Genomic DNA, 20,607 nt, shown 5'->3' with positions numbered 1-20,607 from the left:
GCTAAAAGACTGTCTGCCCTTTGATCCAGCCGTACCACTGCTGGGTTTATACTCCAAAGAGATCATAGGGGAAAAGACAGGTACAAAAATACTTATAGCTATGCTTTTTGTGGTGGCAAAAAACTGGAAAATGAGGGTAAGCCTTTCAATTTCGGAATGACTGAACAAATTGTGGTATCTGTTGGTGATGGAATACTATTGTGCTCAAAGGAATAATGAACTGGAAGAATTCCATATGAATTGGAATGACCTCCAGGAACTGATGCAGAGTAAAAAAAGCAGAACCAAAAGAACATTATACACAGAGACAGATACACTGTGGTAAAATTGAACAGGACTTCTCTACTAGAAGCAATGCAATGATCCAGGACAATTCTAAGGGACTTATGAGAAAAAACACTATCCACGTTCAGAGAAAGAACTATGGGAGTAGAAATACAGAAAAACAACTCCTTGAACACATGGATTGATGGGGATATGATTTGGGATGTAGACTCTAAACGACCACCCCAGTGCATCTATCAATAATATTGAAATAGGTCTTGATCAATGACACACGTAAAACCCAGAGGAAATGCACTTTGGCTATGGGGGATTGGAGGGTGAGAAAGAACATGAATCATATAACCATGGAAAATTTTTCTAAAAAATAAAAACAATTTTTTAAAAAGAGTATGATAGATTCCAAATAAATGTCATTTCCCTGGTCACCCTTAAGGGAGAAAATCATCCTTAATTTACACTAATCCCCCTTAACCCTTCTTAAAAAGGTTAAGTAACTTTTTCAAGTTTAGACAGATATTGGCAGAATCAGAATTGGAATCCAGAGTTTCCATCTCTCAATCCATTGTTTCTTTCCACTATATCAAGTTTCCTCTCTAAGATTTGTGGATTTGGAGTCGGAAGGCTTGGGTTCAAATTCCATCTCTGATCCTCAGCATTACCTTTCTTTTTCTTCATGAATAAAATAAATATGTGGATGATTCAGAAGTTCCATTCCAGCTATAAATCCTGCATATATTTTATTTGCCAGTAGGTGGGGATATTAGGAAACTTTCTATTTGCTGTCCACTTGCTGTCAAGAGGAAATGAAAGTAAAAATTGACAAAGTTTTTCTTTTGTTTCTTAAGACTGAACTTTGAAACGTAGCAGATCTAGCTGCTTTCAAGAAGTTACAAGTCAGAGGAGAATCGCCCCAGACTAAAAGGTCAGTTTTATAAAATAACGATTCATTGATTTTATTCAAAAGAACAACCAAGACAAATTGATGTCAAAGGAAGGAATTGAGGAATTTTAGCTAAGATAGAAGAGAATATGTAGGGGGCAATAATAACTGGTTTTAAATTTGAGTAACTACCAAATGGAAGAATTAAATTGCTTATCTTAGCCTCAGATAGCAGAAGTTACAATAATTTAGGCTTAATATAAAGAAAAACTTCCTTATAATTAGAATTGTCCACGAGTGGATTGAACTGCCTTGGAGGAGAATGAGTTTTTGTTTTAATCATAGAAGGGTTTCAGGGAAGGCTGAATGACTACACTAGAATTTTTTTTTTTTTAGAGAAGAATCCTATTATAGTGTCATCTGAAAGTAGCAGTGAGGACCAATATGTCGCGTTTTCCTAGCCTTATGTTCAGAAAGAAAGGGAAACTCATCATAGAAAGGGACCCAAACGATAAAGTGCCTTCAGTAGAAATATAATTTTCAGGAGGCTGCAAAAGGTGGAAAGAATATAAGAGGAGAAGATGTAGGATGAAGGGGAGTTTTTTAACAACAGAGAAGAGTTCAAGAGGGAAGCATCTATAAGTTCAATTTAGAATGAGCTGTTTGATTATTGATTAAGAACTGTTATTGATTGCTCAAATCGTGTAGTTAGAAGTAGTCCCAGCTGTTAAATCTATTAATTTAATAGCTGAGTTGAGTCAACTTTAAAACTTGAGATTAATGTAAACTAATCATTTAGATATAATATACTCATGTAAGAAGATAATCTTATTAATCATTTAGATATAAGAATATGTATGCATATATATATGAGTGGCTATTTGTCAAAATCCCCCTATGTTACAATCTTTTTCTTCTGCCCTTTTGAAATTCATTTGTTACAGACCAACCACAGATTAGCCAAGAGGATGGAATTTTCCTGCCTCACTGAAACTCTAGTTCGTTTCAAGGGGACTATAAAACCCACTTTCAAAATCAGATGACAGCATGATAGACGTCGACTCCAATCCAATCCGGTATTAGAATTGTCTGTAGTCCCACCTTAGACACACCTTGATCCAACCCATTATGCCCAGGAGTGGAAAGTTACAAATCATTTATATTGGAATCCCCTTTGTACACTCATTTCTCATTTATTTTTATCCTTCCTCCCCTTGTTAAAAATGTTTTTGATGTTATCTCCAGCATTGTTCCTTTTTTCCTGTTATAAAAATCATGCTGAAGCTACTGCTAGGGTCTCAGACCAAATTAAATGTTTCTGCAGACCCACTGACTTTTGTGACCTGTGTGTCCCCTATTAAAGCCAATGTACTGGGAAGTTATGGTCTCCTTGTCTTTTTCTTTACAGTATGGAAAAAAAGAGTAGATGAGAAGAGGGAGAGGAAGAGTAGTATGAAGTTTATTGAGGGATGAGGAAATACTGTGGCAGAAGAGCAACTGACCGACTCCCAAGTTGTCATGCCTAGGGTCCTATAGTCCTCATTCCCTTCTCCCTATCTTCCAGGATGGACTGTCCCTGATAAATTTCCTGATCTGGGGATTGAGGATGCCTAGGATCAGTGTCAGGTTATGATAAATAATCAATAGGTATTTACTAAATTCTCACAATGAGTACATAAAGAAAGGAAGAAATGGCCCCTGACTTCAAGAGGGGAAGGCAATTCACACCTAAAGAAGGCTGACCTTACATGGTGACACTACACCCAAAATGTTTTTATCCTATGCTACCTATATGTTCATTTTACTCTTACTATCACCTGAAGCCCGTACTCCTTTTTATTTCAGTTGTTCCCAGGAAATGGGATGTTACAGCAATCTAATGTTAGCAATAATTTGTTATTTTCTTTTTATTAAGTTCATCCATTTTATCTGTGAGTAGAGAGGGACATGAAACTCAAGTAAGTCTGCCTTTCTCTCTTCCCTCTCTTAAATGGCTGCCGTCCTACACAAAATTAATAACATTCTCATTGTGATTAGATTCAAATGCACAATATGTGCACTCATGTTTTAGCTTCTAATTCACTGAATTCTAGGGTTGCTACTTATTAATAGATGTTCAAACCAGCTTGTATATACATGCTATAAATTATGACTATAATAATTGATTTTGCCAGTGACAAGCAGAATCACCCATTCCTATCATCAGAGATGGTGTGTTCCTATTTTTACTCCATATTCCTCTCTTTCCCACAACAATCCAGCCTGGGAAACCACTGAACCCTATTATCTGTTTTTACATTCTTACGGAATCACTTTCCTGTAATAATAATAAAAATAACTAAAATTTATATAGCATCTATGATTAAAAGAGCACTTTTCTTACAAAAATCTTGTGAAGTAGGTTATTCCCTCACTTTATAGATGAGCAAACTGAGGCTCAGAGAGGTTAGGTGACTTTCTCAAGATCACACAACTAGTGATCATCAGTGCTTGAACTCAAATACATATCTGATGCCAATTCCAGCATTTTTTTTCTTTACACAGCAAACATAATAGAACTCCACCTACGAAATGCTGCTAGTTAATATCTCCACCCTCACCTATCTCCTGTCATGAAGTCTCTCCTCCCCTGGGAACAATGGACTAGGAAATAAGCCTGGATCAATGCTTCTGAAACAGCTGTATTTATTGCTATACCATAGTAGGGCCATAGTGGAGTCCACCCATATTAAAGGTTCTACAATTAGACCACACTGATGATTAAGTGGGCTTTTGTGGGCAAGCCTTAGAACCTAGCCACCATTAATAACACTAGTTCTATAAGAAAATATCTTCAGAAGTTCCCAATAAAAAACCATGGAAGTGAACTTTTAGGTCATAATGTGTTCATAAAATGAAAGCAGTCTATAAAGGTAAATGATAAATACTAGTAATAAGAGTATAGTGCTAATGCTGTGGGGAAAGGGGCAAGGAACACAGTTAGGATCTGTGATTGTGTGCTAGGAGAGGGAGTTCCTAATATAGACACTTTCCCCACTAAAACAGATTCATAATTCTATGCACCTTATAGGCTTAGGAAGTTGAGGTTCTGTTAAGAACTAAAGTAGCTTGCCCAGCGTTACATAGCTAGTGCCAAAAACAGAACTTGAACCCAGGTTTTCCTGATTCCTAAGCCAATATGGCCACTTAAAAAGACTTTGGTGATCATCTAGTCCAGTGGTTCCCAAACTTTTTTGGCCTACCACCCCCTTTCCAGAAAAAATATTACTTAGCGCCCTGGAAATTAATTTTTTTAAATTTTAATAGCAATTAATAGGAAAGATAAATGCACCTGTGGCCATCACCGCTGCTCTGGATTGCTGCAGTGCCCACCGGGGGGTGGCAGCGCCCACTTTGGGAATCACTGATCTAGTCCAACCCATGCCCAAAAGGAATTCCCAATACAATACCCCAGACAAGTCTCTCCTTCAAAACATACAAGGAGAAGAAACCTATCACTTTTTGGATAGCTCTCATTATTAGGAAGTATTTCCTAACATCAAATCTAAATTTGCCTCTTTGTCACTTCCAAATGATTAATGATCTCTTAATTGCCAAATCTAATGGTCCTTTCTTAATCTTTACCCTTTTTTACCTCTCTGCAATTTTTATATTGTCAATTACTCCTTTTTCTTGATAACTTTATTCATACTAAGTTTTTGAGACAAAATTCTCTTGCTACCTACATCCTGCTCGTTACCAGTTTCCTTTGCTGGATCTTCATCTAGGTCATACCCCCTAATCATGGTGTCCCCCAAGGCTCCCACCGGGGCTCTCTTCCCATCTCCCTCTACACAAAATCACCTAGTGATCTTATCAATTCCCATGGATTCAGTTATCATTTTGTGCAGATGACTTGCAAATCTATTTATGCAATCCTAACCTATTTTTTAACTTCTAGTTCTGTATCTCCAGCTGCCTCTTGAACATCTCAAACTCAATGTGCTGTAGATGCCTCAAACTCAGTATGCCCAAAACTGAACTCATTATCTTTCCCCTACCTTTCTTCCATCTAACTTCCCTATCATATTTGAGGACTCTACCACCCTTTCAATCACCTAGATTCACAACCTAGACGTTATCCTCAACTCCTCATTCTCTTTCATCAATCCATCTCCAATCCTATCTCCACTCCAATTCTTCCTTCCCCTAACTGTTATACTAATATTACTAAAGTGCAGGTCTGACCCCCCCACACACCCCATTCAACCAACCCCAGCAGTTTTTTATTACCTCTAGGACCAAATTAAAAAGCTTCTATTTGGGTTTTAAATTCCTTTATTTCTTGGGTCCTTCCTACCTTTCCAGGCTTCTTATACATTACAACTCCCACATATTTCTGTAAGACAACAACAGACTCCTTGCTGTTTTCTCATACAAGACTCTTGTCTCCTGACTATTTTCACTGATGACTCCATGCCTGGAATTTTCTCCCTCATCATCTCCAACTCCCTGGCTTCCTTCAAGTCTCAGCTAAAATTCTACCTCTTCATGAAACTTTTCTTCATGTCCCTTAATGCTAATATCTTCCTCCTGAGATTATCCTCAACATGTCTTGTATATAACTTTGTATATAATTGTATGCATGCAGTCTCCCCCTTTAGTCTGTGATCTCCTTGAAAATAAAGACTTTTGTGGGCAGCTAGGTGGCTCAGTGGATTCAGAGTCAGATCTAGAGACAGGAGGCCCTGGGTTCAAATTTGACCTAAATACTTCCTAGCTGTGAGAACTAGGCAAGTCATTTACCTCCATTGTCTAGGCCTTACCTTTCTTCAGCCTTGGAACCAATACAGAGTATTGATTCTAAGCGGAAGGTAAGGGTTAAGGAAAAAAAAAAAAAGACTCTTTTTGCCTCTATGTTTTCCAAGCTCTTAACAAAGTACATAGTAGGTATTTCATAAATGTTGTTGAGAGAGAATTAATGAATTTTAAGTACAAATTAAGGCATACTTTTTTTTTTTACTTTCTATACTTCTTCTTTTGCAACATGGCTAATTTTGAAATATAATTCACATGACTTACAGAGATAATTGATGCCATATTGCTAACCTTCTCAAAGGGTGGATGAGAGACTGGAGGGTAGAACAGAATTTTAAACTCAAAAAAATGTTTAATTAATGTTAAAAATAAGTTATTTTTTTTAAATTAATACCTGCTAAGTTTGTGACTTCCAGCCATTATTCTTGATTCCACCCTTTCAGGAGCCAAACAGAATAAATCTAATTCCATCTCCACAAAGTAGCACTTCTCTACTTCAAGGTATGATATATCTTCTCTTATCCAAGTTAAACATCCTCAATTCCTTCAAATGATCCTCACTCATATGATGTGGGTTCAAGGCTCTTCACTACACTCTCCTCTATAGAGCCTAACATCAAATTGTGATTGCCAAACCTGAATGTAACACTCCAGATAAAATCCGATGAGAACACAGTAGGACTATCAACTCCTTATTCCTGAAGGCAAATGCAGCCCAAAATTGTATTAGTTTTTTGGAATGTTATGTCATACTCATTTCTCATATTGAGCCTGTAGTCAATTAAAACCACTGATTGCTTTCAGAGAAGATATTGCAATCTAAGTATGCCTTCCTTAACTTGTATTTGTAATATTGATTTCTTGTACCAAAGTAAATATCATCTCATTAGATTCAGCCCACACAATTTAGAAACCAAGGCTTTCATTGATTATTCTAAATTTATTTTCAACCACTCTTATTATATAAATTTATTATATAAGTATATATATTATCATGTATTATATAAAATGACATATTATATATTTCTCCTGGAGCTCAAAAATGGGTTTAAGAAATTTTCATTACAAAGACATTACTGTTTCTGGTAGTTCTTCACCTTGGAACTTTCCATGGTTCAAAAATAGTTGAAGAGACAGATTTAAAAAAAAACTTTTATGCTTTAAAATTAAGAATACATATATCTGAGTATATAACGGGCTTAATTTTAAGGTCTAACTTTAATTTAAGGTCTAAACCCTATTTATGTATAATATATCTGTGTATATATATATATATATATATATATATATATATATATAGAGAGAGAGAGAGAGAGAGAGAGAGAGAGAGAGAGAGAGAGAGTCACAGTTATTACTAAGTATGAACATTTAGAAATCTTTTCTTTGAGCAAAAATTCAAACTGAAAAAGATTTACTTGCATCCATATGATTTCTCAGTCTCAAAAAATGTTTATTATAAAAATTTAAATTTTAAATTTTAAAGTGAAAATTTAAAAGCCAGGGGAAATATCTTTCAAATCTTCCTAAAAGGATAGAATATGTTATTGAGACATAATGCATTTGATGACCAGTGTGTTCTTTGTGGCTTCTCATTTTTTTCTCAACTGTTCTGTTTAGGTTAAAAGATGCCTGTAAGCCTAAGGAAAGAAATATCTGAAGAGGAATTCCATACACATTTTTCCAGTATAAAAGCACCCCACCAAACCTTGCTCTGCTTTGGTCTGAAAGAAGAAGATAAAACACTTTGGAAATTATGGGGTCATGCTTACAATAATCCAGGCCAATGTCATGCTGAAACCCTAGTTTTAAGGGAAATTGAAAACTATCTGAAGACAAATATTTCCAACTCTGCAAAGTACAATATTACATGGTTTCTTTCCTATAGTCCCTGCCACTCATGTTGTGATAAAATAATCAATTTTTTAATGAACTCTCAAACTAAAATTGAATTTAACATCAAAGCAGCAAAGCCATATCAATTCAATAATGATCAGAATCCAAAAGGCATAAAAATGCTCAAGAGAGTAGGAATTCTATTCAAGATGATGGAATGTAATGACTTTGAAGAATGTTTCTACTTATTTGTGGATCCTTGCACCAAGTTCAGTGCATGGCCTGATCTAGAAGCGCAAAGTTTAGCAAATGTAACTTTATTTCATCATTATTTGGGCCAGGTATATTTCATATTAACCTTATTATAAAGAATATCAGAGAAAAAATCAATAACTAAATAGCATTGTGTGGAGAAATCTATTTAGGTAATGTGGGAGAGATGAATAAATGAACTAAAAAAAAAGCATCTCTGCCCTCCTGAGGTTCACAATCTAGTAAGAACAATTTAATATATACAAACATTGTTTAAATCTGTGATTTCATCAGAATAAGGAACTCCCAAAGTGGTAACTCACTCTATCAGTATAGATCATTGACTCATCAGTTACTTGTAATCTTGAGCTCTCTGGAGCACTATGGTTATGTGAAATGATCATGATCACACATGTAGGATGTGTCAGAGGCAGGGTTGAGTCAGGTTTTTTGTTGTTTTTTTTATTAAAGGCCAGCCTTCTATGCATTATACCACACTGCCTTTTATATATATTTACTCTGACACAAAAGAACATTTGAATCCTATTTAGAGAAATAAAAAGCAAATGCTGAAGAGGATTGTGGGAATAGAGGGAGCAGTAGAAAGCATAGGAACAGGGAAGCCTACATGGAGATGACATTTGGGTACCTGAAGGTCCTGAGTTGTGTCTCCCAACTTCTCACTATATGTGAAGTTCAGTGTTAAAGTGGCCAAAACAATACTCCATCTCAGTTTTCTCTTTCTGGTTTGTCAACAGACACTGGTTGGCCTTAAGAGAGTTATGTCAACCTAAAAGGAAATAAGAGATGGTATTCTATAGGTCCTGCATATGAAGGCTCTTTCAAATATCTATCCACGCTCCAAAACATTTCAAAATAATGCTTTCAGATTTTATAAATGACAACCAAATGATTGATACCAATTGCCAAAGCCTTTGGCAGATGACACTGGAATTCAAAATGAGAGCAATAGGCTATATGTGGTCAGAATCAAATGACTGACTCTATAAGAAAAGAAAAGGCTTATAGAGTTAAACATGTCAGATAACTTGGATACAAGAGCAATAAAGAAGAGAACAAATAAAAAAAAGTAGAGATCAGTCTTCTTATAAGAATAGTGAAAAAATCCTAACATTGGCCAAACCCATACAGTGCCAATTTCTTTAGAATGACATACAAAACTTGAAATAATCACAGGGAACAACAAGCGGGAAAGACTTATATGAACTGATGCAAAGTAATCAGAATTAGAAGACTAGCTTATACTCGAATATCAATATTACTGAAATGAACAATTTTGAGGATTTTCATAAATTGTTAATGAAACGAGCAGAACCAGAACAACTTGCACAATAGCAATTATTTAAAAAAAAAAATCTTGAAAGCTATAAGAACAATGCAATAACCATTGATGACTCCAGAGAACCAATGTTGAAACATACTATTTATTATAGAGATGTGCTGGATTTAAGGTACAGAATGATACACTAACACACACAAACACATACACACACATATATATATTTGTACATAGTCATTGAGGGAATTTGTTTTGCTTGAAGGTACATATTTGTGGCAAGAAATTATTTTCCCTTTTTATTCCAGTGAGGTAAGGAATGGGGTAAAGGGAAAGAAAATAGACATTAATTTTTTTTAAGAGAGCAATGAGGGAAGTGTTATAGATGTGGAATATTATGTGTACTTTTATATAAGATCACAGTATTATTAGTTTTTGATAACTCTTACCTTGTTGCAAGTGGCCTCTCATAAAATGGGAGTAATCTATAAATGTATATAATACAAAAATAAAGCATTTCAATAAAACTTTTTTTTAAAAAAAGGAAAGTAAAACTTAAGGGGAAGTATTAAAGGGCTTAAAATTATTTAGATTCAAAAAAGGAAGGCTTAGGGTAAAATTAATGAAAAGATTTTTATAAAGAGGTTGGGAATTAGCTATTCTTCATTCTTTCAGTTGGTATGCTTTTAAATTATATGTATTTTCTTATCTATTTTAAACTTCTTTCCAGGAGGAGAACATATTAGATATCCATTTATTTCCAAATGATGATTCTTCTTCAGGTAAGTTAAACAAATTAATAAACCATAATATGTAGAGTAATGAATTTAAAAGAGGAAATGTGCCCTAAAAGTAATAGGAAGGTACAATTCACTCAAGCTCAAGTGGAATTCTTGCCAGACATATATCTGACATATATTTTGTTATGTTTCTTCCAAGATGTATATCTTATGTTCCTGAAGCCATATATGTAACAATGCTACTTCCTAAAGGATACTCAATTAATGGAACTGATACTATGTGTGAGGTTGATAGAGCTTTTAAATACATATTGAATAAAAAATATTTCTGATGAAAATGATATGAGCAGTGAACTCTCTTGATGAAAGCATCACTCATAGATTTTTAATTAATATTAATAATAAGCACATCCATCCCTGAAAAGTTTCAAAGGCACTATAAGCCAAAGGCTAAAATTATTCATGTAAAATTTCTTCTATAATTTAGAAAAGATGAGAGAGGAAACATATGCTTTAAATTGACAGTGACTGATGATACAATGAGATGATTTTTTTTCTTAAGGATCTTTACATAAGAAAGTGTTAGCACTTGCTTGGATACTTGAGTCTGTAATTTCAACTATGTGATCATTTCCTCCAATGGTGAAGATACAACTTTTCCATGCCTTCTTGTTTTATGTAATTTTAGTCCATATTCTACAATTCTTTGTAGAGCAAAGAGCCTAATGTTTTTGTATGTATAATCTATTCTCTTGGCAGTCTGGTAAAGCCAGTGGATTCCTCAGAACAATGTTTTTAAATGCATTAACTAAAATATGAAGAATATAAAAGGAAATCAATTATATTAACATTAAAAACCAAAGTCGTGGACCCTAAGTTACAAAACTTTGCTCTGAAAGATTCACCTCCTATACTAGATAGCTTTCTCTTAGTATTCCCATTTTACACACTGGGACTGTCTGCTGTCTACTGTCTTTCATTCTTACTATGTGATATTTCCTTTCCAAGTTATATGTTTTAAGTCACTTAAATGTATTACCCATTATAGTACTTTGATCTTCACAAAACAGTTTACATAAAATAATCTCTTGATCACATTTACTCTTCTTCCACTCAAGTCATTGTTAGTAGCTGTCTGAAACCTACTTATATCCTTCCGCATCTTTCAATTTCATTTTGAAAAACAGTCAATTTTGATGTTTTCAAGATCAAAGTGCTCCCTGATTCACAAATTTATAGCCTCACTTGAAGATTTTAAATAGTAGAGGTAACAGAAGTATTAAGTGGTCCATTAATGTGTAAAATAATGACTCAAATTAAATACGAAATATATCTAAATTAAAATCTTAGCCTTATTTTTAAAAATCATCAGGGAAGTAGAACTTTACATTGAGTCTTTTCTTATATTTGCATTATTAGGACAAACTATTTGTTTTAAATAAGTTATGACTTTATTAAAGTCACCAGTACCACACGTATAAGATAAATTGTTTAAATTCCTATGAGCATATTGAAGCAGACAGTCCAAAGCAGTACTACTATATGAAGCATGAATTTTTCTTCTAAATAGAAAATGGCTATATGTCAATTCCAGTGTGCTCACATTATAAATGTGTTAGGTGCCTTGCTTAGAATATGATATTGAAAGTCACGCATAATTAGAAAAGTTTAATTTGTTGCCCCATCATTTTTCAGTCATGTCCAACTCTTCGTGAATCCATTTGGGATTTTCTTGGCAAAGAAGGTTGTTGGCCATTTCCTTCTCCAGCTCATTTTACAGATGAGGAAACTAAAGTAAAAAAGATTAAGTGGTTTATCCAGAGTCACCCAGTTAGTAAGTATCTGAGTCCAGATTTGAACTCAGGAAGATGAGTCTTCCTGCTTCCTGCCTTGGTGCTCTATACATTGTGCCACCTAATTGTCCAAAAATCACATGAAGTTGTTCTAATTTTAAAGAGGGAGGTTAGGATGCTCAGTGGATAGAATGCTGGACCTGGAGTGAAGAAAACCCAAGTTCAAATGCTACTTCAGACACTTACTAGTTGTGTGACCCTAGGCAAGTCACCTAACCACTATCTGCCTCAGTTTCCTCATCTATAAAATGCAGGTGATAATAATAGCACATATTTCTCTGGGTTTTGGTGAAGATAAAATGAAGCAATATTTATAGAGCACTTTAGGAAGTTTGAAGCACTACATTAAATACAAGCCAATAATAATAATAAATACCAAAATTTTCAGGGTACCAAAAGAAAATGGAAACAAAGGTGAAGGATATAAGTAGACTTCAGACAATTACTAACACTGATATGAGGAGTATTAATGAGATCAAGAGATTGTATTGTATTTTGTATTACATATAATATGTATTATATATAAGGTGTTTTGTTAATATAAACTAATAATAATGATTAATAATAATAATAATAATAATAATAATAATAATAATAATAATATTGGAGTAGGAAGTGTAATCCTGCTACTACTGTGCACTGCTAAAGACAGCCTGAATCTGGAAAAAGAGAGATGTGAAATTACCAATTAATGGTGCCTAATTTAGATTTTATTTAAAAAAACTAATAATTTAGCTGATTCCCTATGGAGAAAGGAAAGGAAAGCAAACCAAAGTGACTTTCCTTAAGTTTCAGCCACTAACTAATTATGCAAATGCTAAATGAATAGGATATAGAAAAAACATTCATATGAAAAAATAACAATAGCAATTCTTTTTGTCATGATTTGTGATTCACTAATATAGGAAGGCAGGAGTAAGAAAATTCCCTCTATCGATACAAATCTGCAACCAGGCTTCAATTTATAGTCTTCAAAAGTTATCCAGGGAGATCAAGAGGAAATGACTTACCCAAGTCACACAGCTAGTTTATGTCAAAGATAGGACTTGTCCTCAAGTCTACAAGCTCAGAAGCTAGCTCTCTATACACTTCACCATGCTGCCTAATCATGGCAGAAGAGAAGGAGAAATAGGAGAAATCTACCAGGAAGGAGTCAGTTCCAAATAAAAGAATGGCAGCATATTGATAAGGCAAAAAGGTACAATGGAAAACATAGCAAATTAGTCAGAAGACATGGGTTTGAATCCCAAGTCTAATGATAACTACATGTATGACATTGGAAAAGTCACTTAGCATCTCTAGTCCTCAGTTCCTCATTTCTAAAAATGTCTGGACAGGATTAAATGACCTGTAGGTTTCCTCCTAGACCTGAGTCTGTGATCATACCATCTATAAGAAGCAGCAAATTATAGGTACAAGAGAAGAAATCTTGAAACACAAAGATGGACAGTGATGGGCTAAACCAGACAATGTTTTGGGAAGGTCACAAAGAACCAGGAGACTGGGAAATATTTAGCCATGGGAAGTTTCAGTTTGTGTCAGTTCTGCTTGTCATCTATCTGGTTCTGACTGTCTCACTATAAAGCCATAGCCACCAAGAAAAGAGTTTGTTATTCCTTCAGTCATAATAAGATCATTCCTTCATTTTTTCAGCAAACAGTAGAAATTCATTTTAACCTAAAAAGCATTTATTAAGTAGCTTTTATGGGCAAGACACTGCCAGGCACCAAAAAGCCATAGCCAAAATGAAGTTACTCCATAGAGCTTACATTTAAGTTCTAAAGGACCCTTACACAGATCATATTATTTTAACTGAAAAGTACTTTTGCAGGGTAGCTAGATGGTTCAGTGGATAGAGTCAGGCCTGGAGAAGGGAGGTCCTCGGTTCCAATATGGCCTCAGACACTTCCTAGTTATGTGACTCTGGTCAAGTCACTTAACCACAATTGCCTAATCTTTACTGCTCTTCTGCTTTGGAATTGATAGTTAGTATTGATTCAGAGGTGGAAGGTGAATATTTTAAATATATATGTGATATGTATAAATGGAAAATATTTAATTTATATGAAATATAAAACCTATAATATATAAATTTTTATAAATATTTATAAAAATATAACACATAACAAAATATATAATATATATAAAATATATTACATAAATATATGATTTATGTAAAATATAGCATAAACATACTATATAAAATATATAGTTTATATAAAATATAATATATGGGATTTATATAAAATATAAAATAAAGCATAATATATGAATATATGATTTATATAAAATATAAAGTAAAAATATGTAAAATGATATATAAAGTATATGATTCATATTAAACATATAAATACATAATTTATATGAAACATAATGTATAAAATATATAATTTACATAAAATATAATATAAAACACATAATATATAATTTATATAAAATAAAACAAGCAAATATATAGTTTATATAAAATATAAAATAAAACATATAGTATATGAAATATATCATTAAAGTGTGATGTTTAACTTATAAGGAGGAACCATTTTCTTAAAACACATCGTATAAAAATGGCTACAACTAACTATAATCAATGAATTACTCTAGTAGACTCAGCAGAAACTTAGACCAAATTGCTAGCCCTGTCTGAATTATTAGTTATGCTTGAAAGCAATAAAACTTCATTTTAAAAATCTATCATGGATTCCAAGTTCTGAATTAGCAAATTTTCACAGTGTGATGTAAATACAGCAGACTGAAGAACTGGGAGATTTCACTTACAATCCACCTCTGAGCAGCCATCATATAAAAACTAGCTGTTGTCATGATTTCTTTTATCATGATAACATCCATACCTGGAAACAATTTGACAGAATAATAAAAATAGCTGGTCTGCCCTGGGAGCAGCTATGTTCTGCTACTGCGGAAGGCGGGACGGAAACAGAAAATTATTTTAGTTGCCTTTGAAAGCCCAGGGAAGATCTGGCCTGACCTATCTTTCCTTCTGGATGCCCTGAGCTATCTTTGAAATGGGGTCTGTGCTGGGACTGCTGTGTCCTCAAAAACCCAGAGCTAACTTAGCCATCACCAAAATAGGTAGTTATTTGGCCTCCTCCTCCTCCTCCCTCCACTCCCAACATATAGACAGGACAGTTTGACACATTTGAAAATGGGATGTGTTATACTTGCCAAAAGCAGAAGGACACGGGGTCCTTAACAGGATGATTTATTTAACTGAACTGTATCAGAGCCATTCTTACACAGGTTAAGTAAGGGAAGCAGCTATGTCCATGCCTCTCCTCCCAGAGGACCACAGCACAGAAATAGAACTCTCCAACAGTCTCAGCCTTTCTGTCCTGATAACTCTTCTGTCGCAGAGTAGCCCCACACACTCTGTCCTTTTATACACTGGACCCAGGGAGATATGCCTGCATTATCAGATGGGGTCACTGTATCAGGTATTTTTGCTTAAATATTTTTCTTTGTCACGAGGGAAATTTTAAAAAAGGGGGGGAGAAGATGGATGGCGTGATGGTGAAAGAATTTTGAAACAGATAGAAAAGGCATTGATATGGGGAAGCTGGGTAGCTCAGTGGATTAAAAGTCAGGTCTAGAGACAGGAGGTCCTAGGTTCAAACCTGGCCTCAGACACTTCCCAGCTGTGTGACCCTGGGCAAGTCACTTGACCTCCATTGCCCACCCTTACCACTCTTCCACCTAGGAGCCAATACACAGAAGTTAAGGGTTGAAAAAAAATTAAAGAAGAAAAGGCATTGATAAATACATGTTTTTTAAAATAAAGGGTCTCCTTACCACTCTTTTGCCTTGGAACCAATACACAATATTGACTCTAAGATGGAAAGTGAGGGTTTATTAAAAAAAATAATAATAGATAGATAGATAGATAGATAGATAGATAGATAGATAAATGAAGGAGCAGCTAGGTAGAATGCCAAGCCTAAAGTTGGAAGGACTTAGGTTCAAGTCTCGCCTTGGACATTTCCTAGCTGGGTGACTTTAAGCAAGTCACTTAACCCCCATTGCCTAGCCCTAACCACTCTTCTGCCTTGGAACCAATACTTAGCATCAATTCTAAGGCAGAAGTTAAAGTTTTTAAAAGATGAGTGTTCTGTCCTTAGGGAAATGGGCCCTCCTCTCCTAGTCACAATAAGGGAACAAATTATAGACTACCTTAAGATCCTTAAAGATCAACTAATCCAATCTACTCATTTTATACATGATGAAACAAAGACCCTAAGATGTCAAATGATTTGCCTGAGGTCACATTACCAATTAATGACAGGGCTAAGTCTTTATAATATAAGCTTGTGTTTCCACAAGTCCCATACAGTTTAGTGTCCTTTAGTCACTGGGTTCCATGCCAAATGATGACAGTCTGTCTGTCCCTTTCCATCTGTTTGTTTGGCTAGCTGACAGGCTGTCTTTCTTTTGGCAACATAGATTTTCTCCAATGAGAAATTTAAAAAAAAGAAACAAAACTGTGTTCTTCCCAAGACAACAGTCACAATTTTATTTTAACTTTGTAACTGATGGGTTAGAGTGAGATAATAGTTATATTCACAATAATTCATATTAAAATAGTTATAATCATTTTATTTGTTATTGTTATTATTATTTATTAAGAATAACTAATGATTTCTCCCAGAAGCCTCATGATCTTGATCCTCTTGATATAGCTATTAAATGTCAGAAGCAGGATTCAATCAAACAGCAAAAATCTGTTAAGTAGGGGCAGCTGGGTAGCTCAGTGGAGTGAGAGTCAGGCCTAGAGACAGGAGGTCCTAGGTTCAAACCCAGCCTCAGCCACTTCCCAGCTATGTGACCCTGGGCAAGTCACTTGACCCCCATTGCCCACCCTTACCAATCTTCCACCTATGAGACAATACACCGAAGTACAAGGGTTTAAAAAAAAAAATTACAAAAAAAAAAAAATCTGTTAAGTACCTCCTCTGTGCTAGCCAGTGGACTAAGCACTAAAGAAAAAAAGACCAAAGTAGAATAGTCCCTACCCTTAAGGTGCTCACACTCTAATGAGACTGGAATCCAAATCTCCTGACTCTTATGCCCAAATTTTTTTCCGTTATTTGACATTTCCAAGGGAGACTTTTCTGGAGCCTTTGCAACAAATAGAGCATACACTAAGTATCTCCAATATGCCACCCAGGCACTGAGGATTCAAAGACTAAACAGCTCCCTACACTCAAGGTGTTTACAAACACTTCTACCCACTTTACCATCTAGCCATATTTGCTATTCTCCCCACAGTATGTCCCACATCATGTTCTCTCCTTCATCCCATTAGCCTCTGAGTATACCTAGCTTCCTTCAAGACTATGATAACATGATTTTCTGTTCCTTTATTTCATTTGTATCCAACTCTTCATGACTCCATTTGGGATGTTCTTGGCAAAGATACCAAGTGGTTTGCCATTTCCTTCTCTAGCTCATTTTACAGATGAGGAAATTGAGGCAAACAGGATCACTCAGCTAGTAAGTGTTTAAGCCCAGATTTGAATTCAGGGAAATGAGTCTTCCTGACTCCAGGCTTGGTATTCTATCCATTGCTTGCTAAAATGCTACTTTTGCAGGTCTTTTCTCTCTCTAGGTAAGGCTATCTTTCCCACTAGGGTTTTCTTTTATTTCTTCTCTCTCTCTCTCTCTCTCTCTCTCTCTCTCTCTCTCTCTCTCTCTCTCTCTCTCTCTCCATATATACAAATATATGTAGATAGATAGATAGATAGATAGATAGATAGATAGATGTATATAGTACTAAAGTACATGTTGTTCCCCTCTCCCTCTATTAACACTTGAGGGCAAGAACTTTTTTTTTCCACCTTTGTTGTAATCCCAGTACTTAGCACAAGGTCTGCCATATTTAATAAATTTATTTATTATCATATATTATATTGTTATAAATAAAAATAAATTTAATAAATGTTTATTGATTGATTACTAAAAAAGACAGCAAATACACATGTAAGTATATACAAAATAAATAGCAGGAATGAGGGCAGAACCACAGCTGGAAGGACAAGGAATGACCTCTAGTAGTAAGAGGTGGCATTTGGGCTGAATTTTAAAGGAAGCCAAGGATTTTAAGAGGTAGGAAGGACAGGTACATGGCACAGTGGATAGAAGGACAGGCCTGGAATCAGGAAGACTCATCTTCATGAGTTCAAATCCAGTCTCAGACACTTACTGGCTGAATGACCCCAGGCAAGTCAGTTAACCCTATTTGCCTCAGTTTCCTCATCTGAAAAAAGCTAGGAAAGGAAGTGGCCAAGCACTCCAGTCTCTTTGCCACGAAAACCCCAAATGGGGTCACGAAGAATGACATAAATGAAAAATTACCGAACAACAAAAAATCATTAGGAAGGAGTACATTCTAGACTTTGGGGTCAGCCAATATCGAAAGACATGGAGAGGGGAAATAAAATGTTTTGTGTGAGGAATAGGATGAAGACAAATTAGGCTAGACTATAGAATTGCATGAAGGGAAGAAATATATAGTAAGCTCAAGAATCCCCAAAAGATTTAATTGTAGCATAGTATTACATATTACATAGTATTACATATCACTTGTAATACCTCCCTGAGGCATGACATCAGAATGAAGCTCCAATGAGACTTCAGAAGAGCAAACAAAATACATGTTTTAATTTTGACATTTAAATAATGAAGGATGGTAATGATAGAATAAAGTAGGTATTTATGGGGGAAAAAACTTAATATTCATAAGTATGTTCTCTTCTATAGAAAAGAGCATGGCCAAAGGAAGAAAAAATATTATGTATTCAGCCTCTTCTAATAATAGACTCTTGTTACGGAGTGGTTCAGAAAAGATGGGTTTCCCCAAGAAAAATAAAATTCATCATACAATAATAATTTTTCTCACCAGCTATTCATAACTAGTCAACCTTGGTTTCATTTTATCTTCCAAGAAATCCAATAGAGAAGGCAAACATCAAGGTTATCCATTTGAACTAGAGATTTAGCCTCCCTACTTAATGATGCTTGAGCTGCAAAAAGCAAATGCCTTTTAGTAAGATGAAAGGGCAAATATCTACTTTCAACCATTCTTACTTTTTGATGGTATGGGAAGTAATCTTATTTTTTCAGATTTTATCATCTCTTTAAAAAATTTTTAATTATGCATACACATACAACCTGCTTCAAATACATGTCCCTAAAATAGGTAATTAGCTGGCACTTAGTAGTAGCCTAACTAGATTGGAATTAGGATTATATTTTATTTAAGCCTGCACAGTAGATACTGGGCAATGTTAGAATTTTTTTTAAACAACTCTCAAAGTTCAAAATTCAAATTAGGTCAAAATACTTTAATGCATCTGTGATCTCACCAATGGAGTCACTCCCTTCTGAGATAAAAATCATAGCACATTTAGGCCCATACTTTCAGATATGGTATGTTACTTGTAAAAGTCTTTCTATAAATCTTCTATAGAAGACACACCTGATACTTTTAAGATCATCCCCTAGGACCTGGAGAATTATTAAATTATTCAAATATTTTGAGAAATGGTCTAAAAGATCCAATCAAGGGCTTATATGACCAGAAAAACAGGTGAGTTGGTCATGGAGTAAAAGTGAGACATGATGGATAGTTGCACTAATTTAAGTAACCAAGGCAATGTTGACTAATTGATCTGGTGACCTTATTTCAATATTTTTAGAGCAAATGAATCTATGCACATTAGTTCAGTTAAAGTCCAGGGTCAAATGACTTTGGATCCAGTGACTAGCACTGTCTAATAATATTCCTGGAGCATGCTGTTCAGAGAAAGAGGAAGTTTTGTTTGAAAAGAGCAAAAATTGATTTTGAATATGCTAAATTTTCACTTGAGAATATGGACAAAATTATACTAATCACTTTTTAAAATTCATTCTAGTTCATGCTAGATCAGCATCTCATTTTGAAGATCATGTCTTGGCTGACAAGATTCCACCAGAAGGTCCTAACAAAACCCCATACAAGAAAGATGAGCTTTTAGACATAAGAGCTCCACAGAAAATGTGTTTTCCACCAAGAACAAGAGAACATGGGAAAGATGTCAAAAGGAAACTTTTTTGAAACAAATGGAACAACAATCTTTTTTAAAATTATTTCTCCAGAAGGACTATAAATATATCACTTAATGTTTTTAATCATTTTATTTATAATATATATGTAATATATAATATATATAGAGTTTTATACTTTATTTATAACTATATTGTTTCCTCACTTGGTTAATTATATTTAATGATTTAGTTTGAAATTGTGGCAATCAAGAGGATTACAGGATTCCTTAACCTTTGAAATACACTTTAATCAAGTTTTCTCATCCAGCTTGTCATATTTCAACTCCTAGGTATCCATTCTGCCTAGTCTTGGAAATGTTCCTTTCTTCTTTTTATCCCAGATAAATCGATTATGTAGAAAAAGTTTTATATATATATACACATATGTGTGTATAAATACATATCATATATAAAATAGAATTTTAAACACTTTGTAAATCTTAATGCACTATGTAATGTTATCCAATAAAAATAATTATGATAATTAATTCTAATTTTTTATTACTACTTATATAAAAATGATCTGTCTTTGCAGCTAATACAGCATGGATTCAAATCCCACTTCTAATGCAT

The 20,607-nt window shown here is 34.5% G+C and overlaps 1 protein-coding gene across 2 annotated transcripts; it reads left to right on the top strand.

The window, feature by feature from the left end:
* The first annotated feature begins 1,125 nt into the window (after nucleotides 1-1,125).
* LOC123239887 (single-stranded DNA cytosine deaminase-like) lies at nucleotides 1,126-20,070 on the top strand. Of its 2 annotated transcripts, XM_044667210.1 has the most exons (4): nucleotides 1,140-1,207; nucleotides 7,580-8,136; nucleotides 10,075-10,126; nucleotides 19,863-20,070. In XM_044667210.1, the coding sequence occupies exons 2-4, from the start codon at nucleotides 7,588-7,590 to the stop codon at nucleotides 20,042-20,044; spliced, it is 783 nt and encodes a 260-aa protein (XP_044523145.1). In that variant the 5' UTR covers nucleotides 1,140-1,207; nucleotides 7,580-7,587; the 3' UTR covers nucleotides 20,045-20,070. The 2 variants fall into 2 exon arrangements, 1 of the variants encoding a protein (XP_044523145.1); XR_006505751.1 differs by lacking the exons at nucleotides 7,580-8,136; nucleotides 10,075-10,126; nucleotides 19,863-20,070 and adding an exon at nucleotides 2,110-2,536 and having other exon boundaries at nucleotides 1,126-1,207.
* The last annotated feature ends 537 nt before the right edge of the window (nucleotides 20,071-20,607 follow it).

The sequence above is a fragment of the Gracilinanus agilis genome, chromosome 3 (genome assembly GCF_016433145.1).
Source record: "Gracilinanus agilis isolate LMUSP501 chromosome 3, AgileGrace, whole genome shotgun sequence".
In the NCBI taxonomy this organism is placed as follows: domain Eukaryota; kingdom Metazoa; phylum Chordata; class Mammalia; order Didelphimorphia; family Didelphidae; genus Gracilinanus; species Gracilinanus agilis.
The sequence above is the reverse complement of the archived record's forward strand: the minus strand, read 5'-3'. Positions and strand labels throughout refer to the sequence as shown.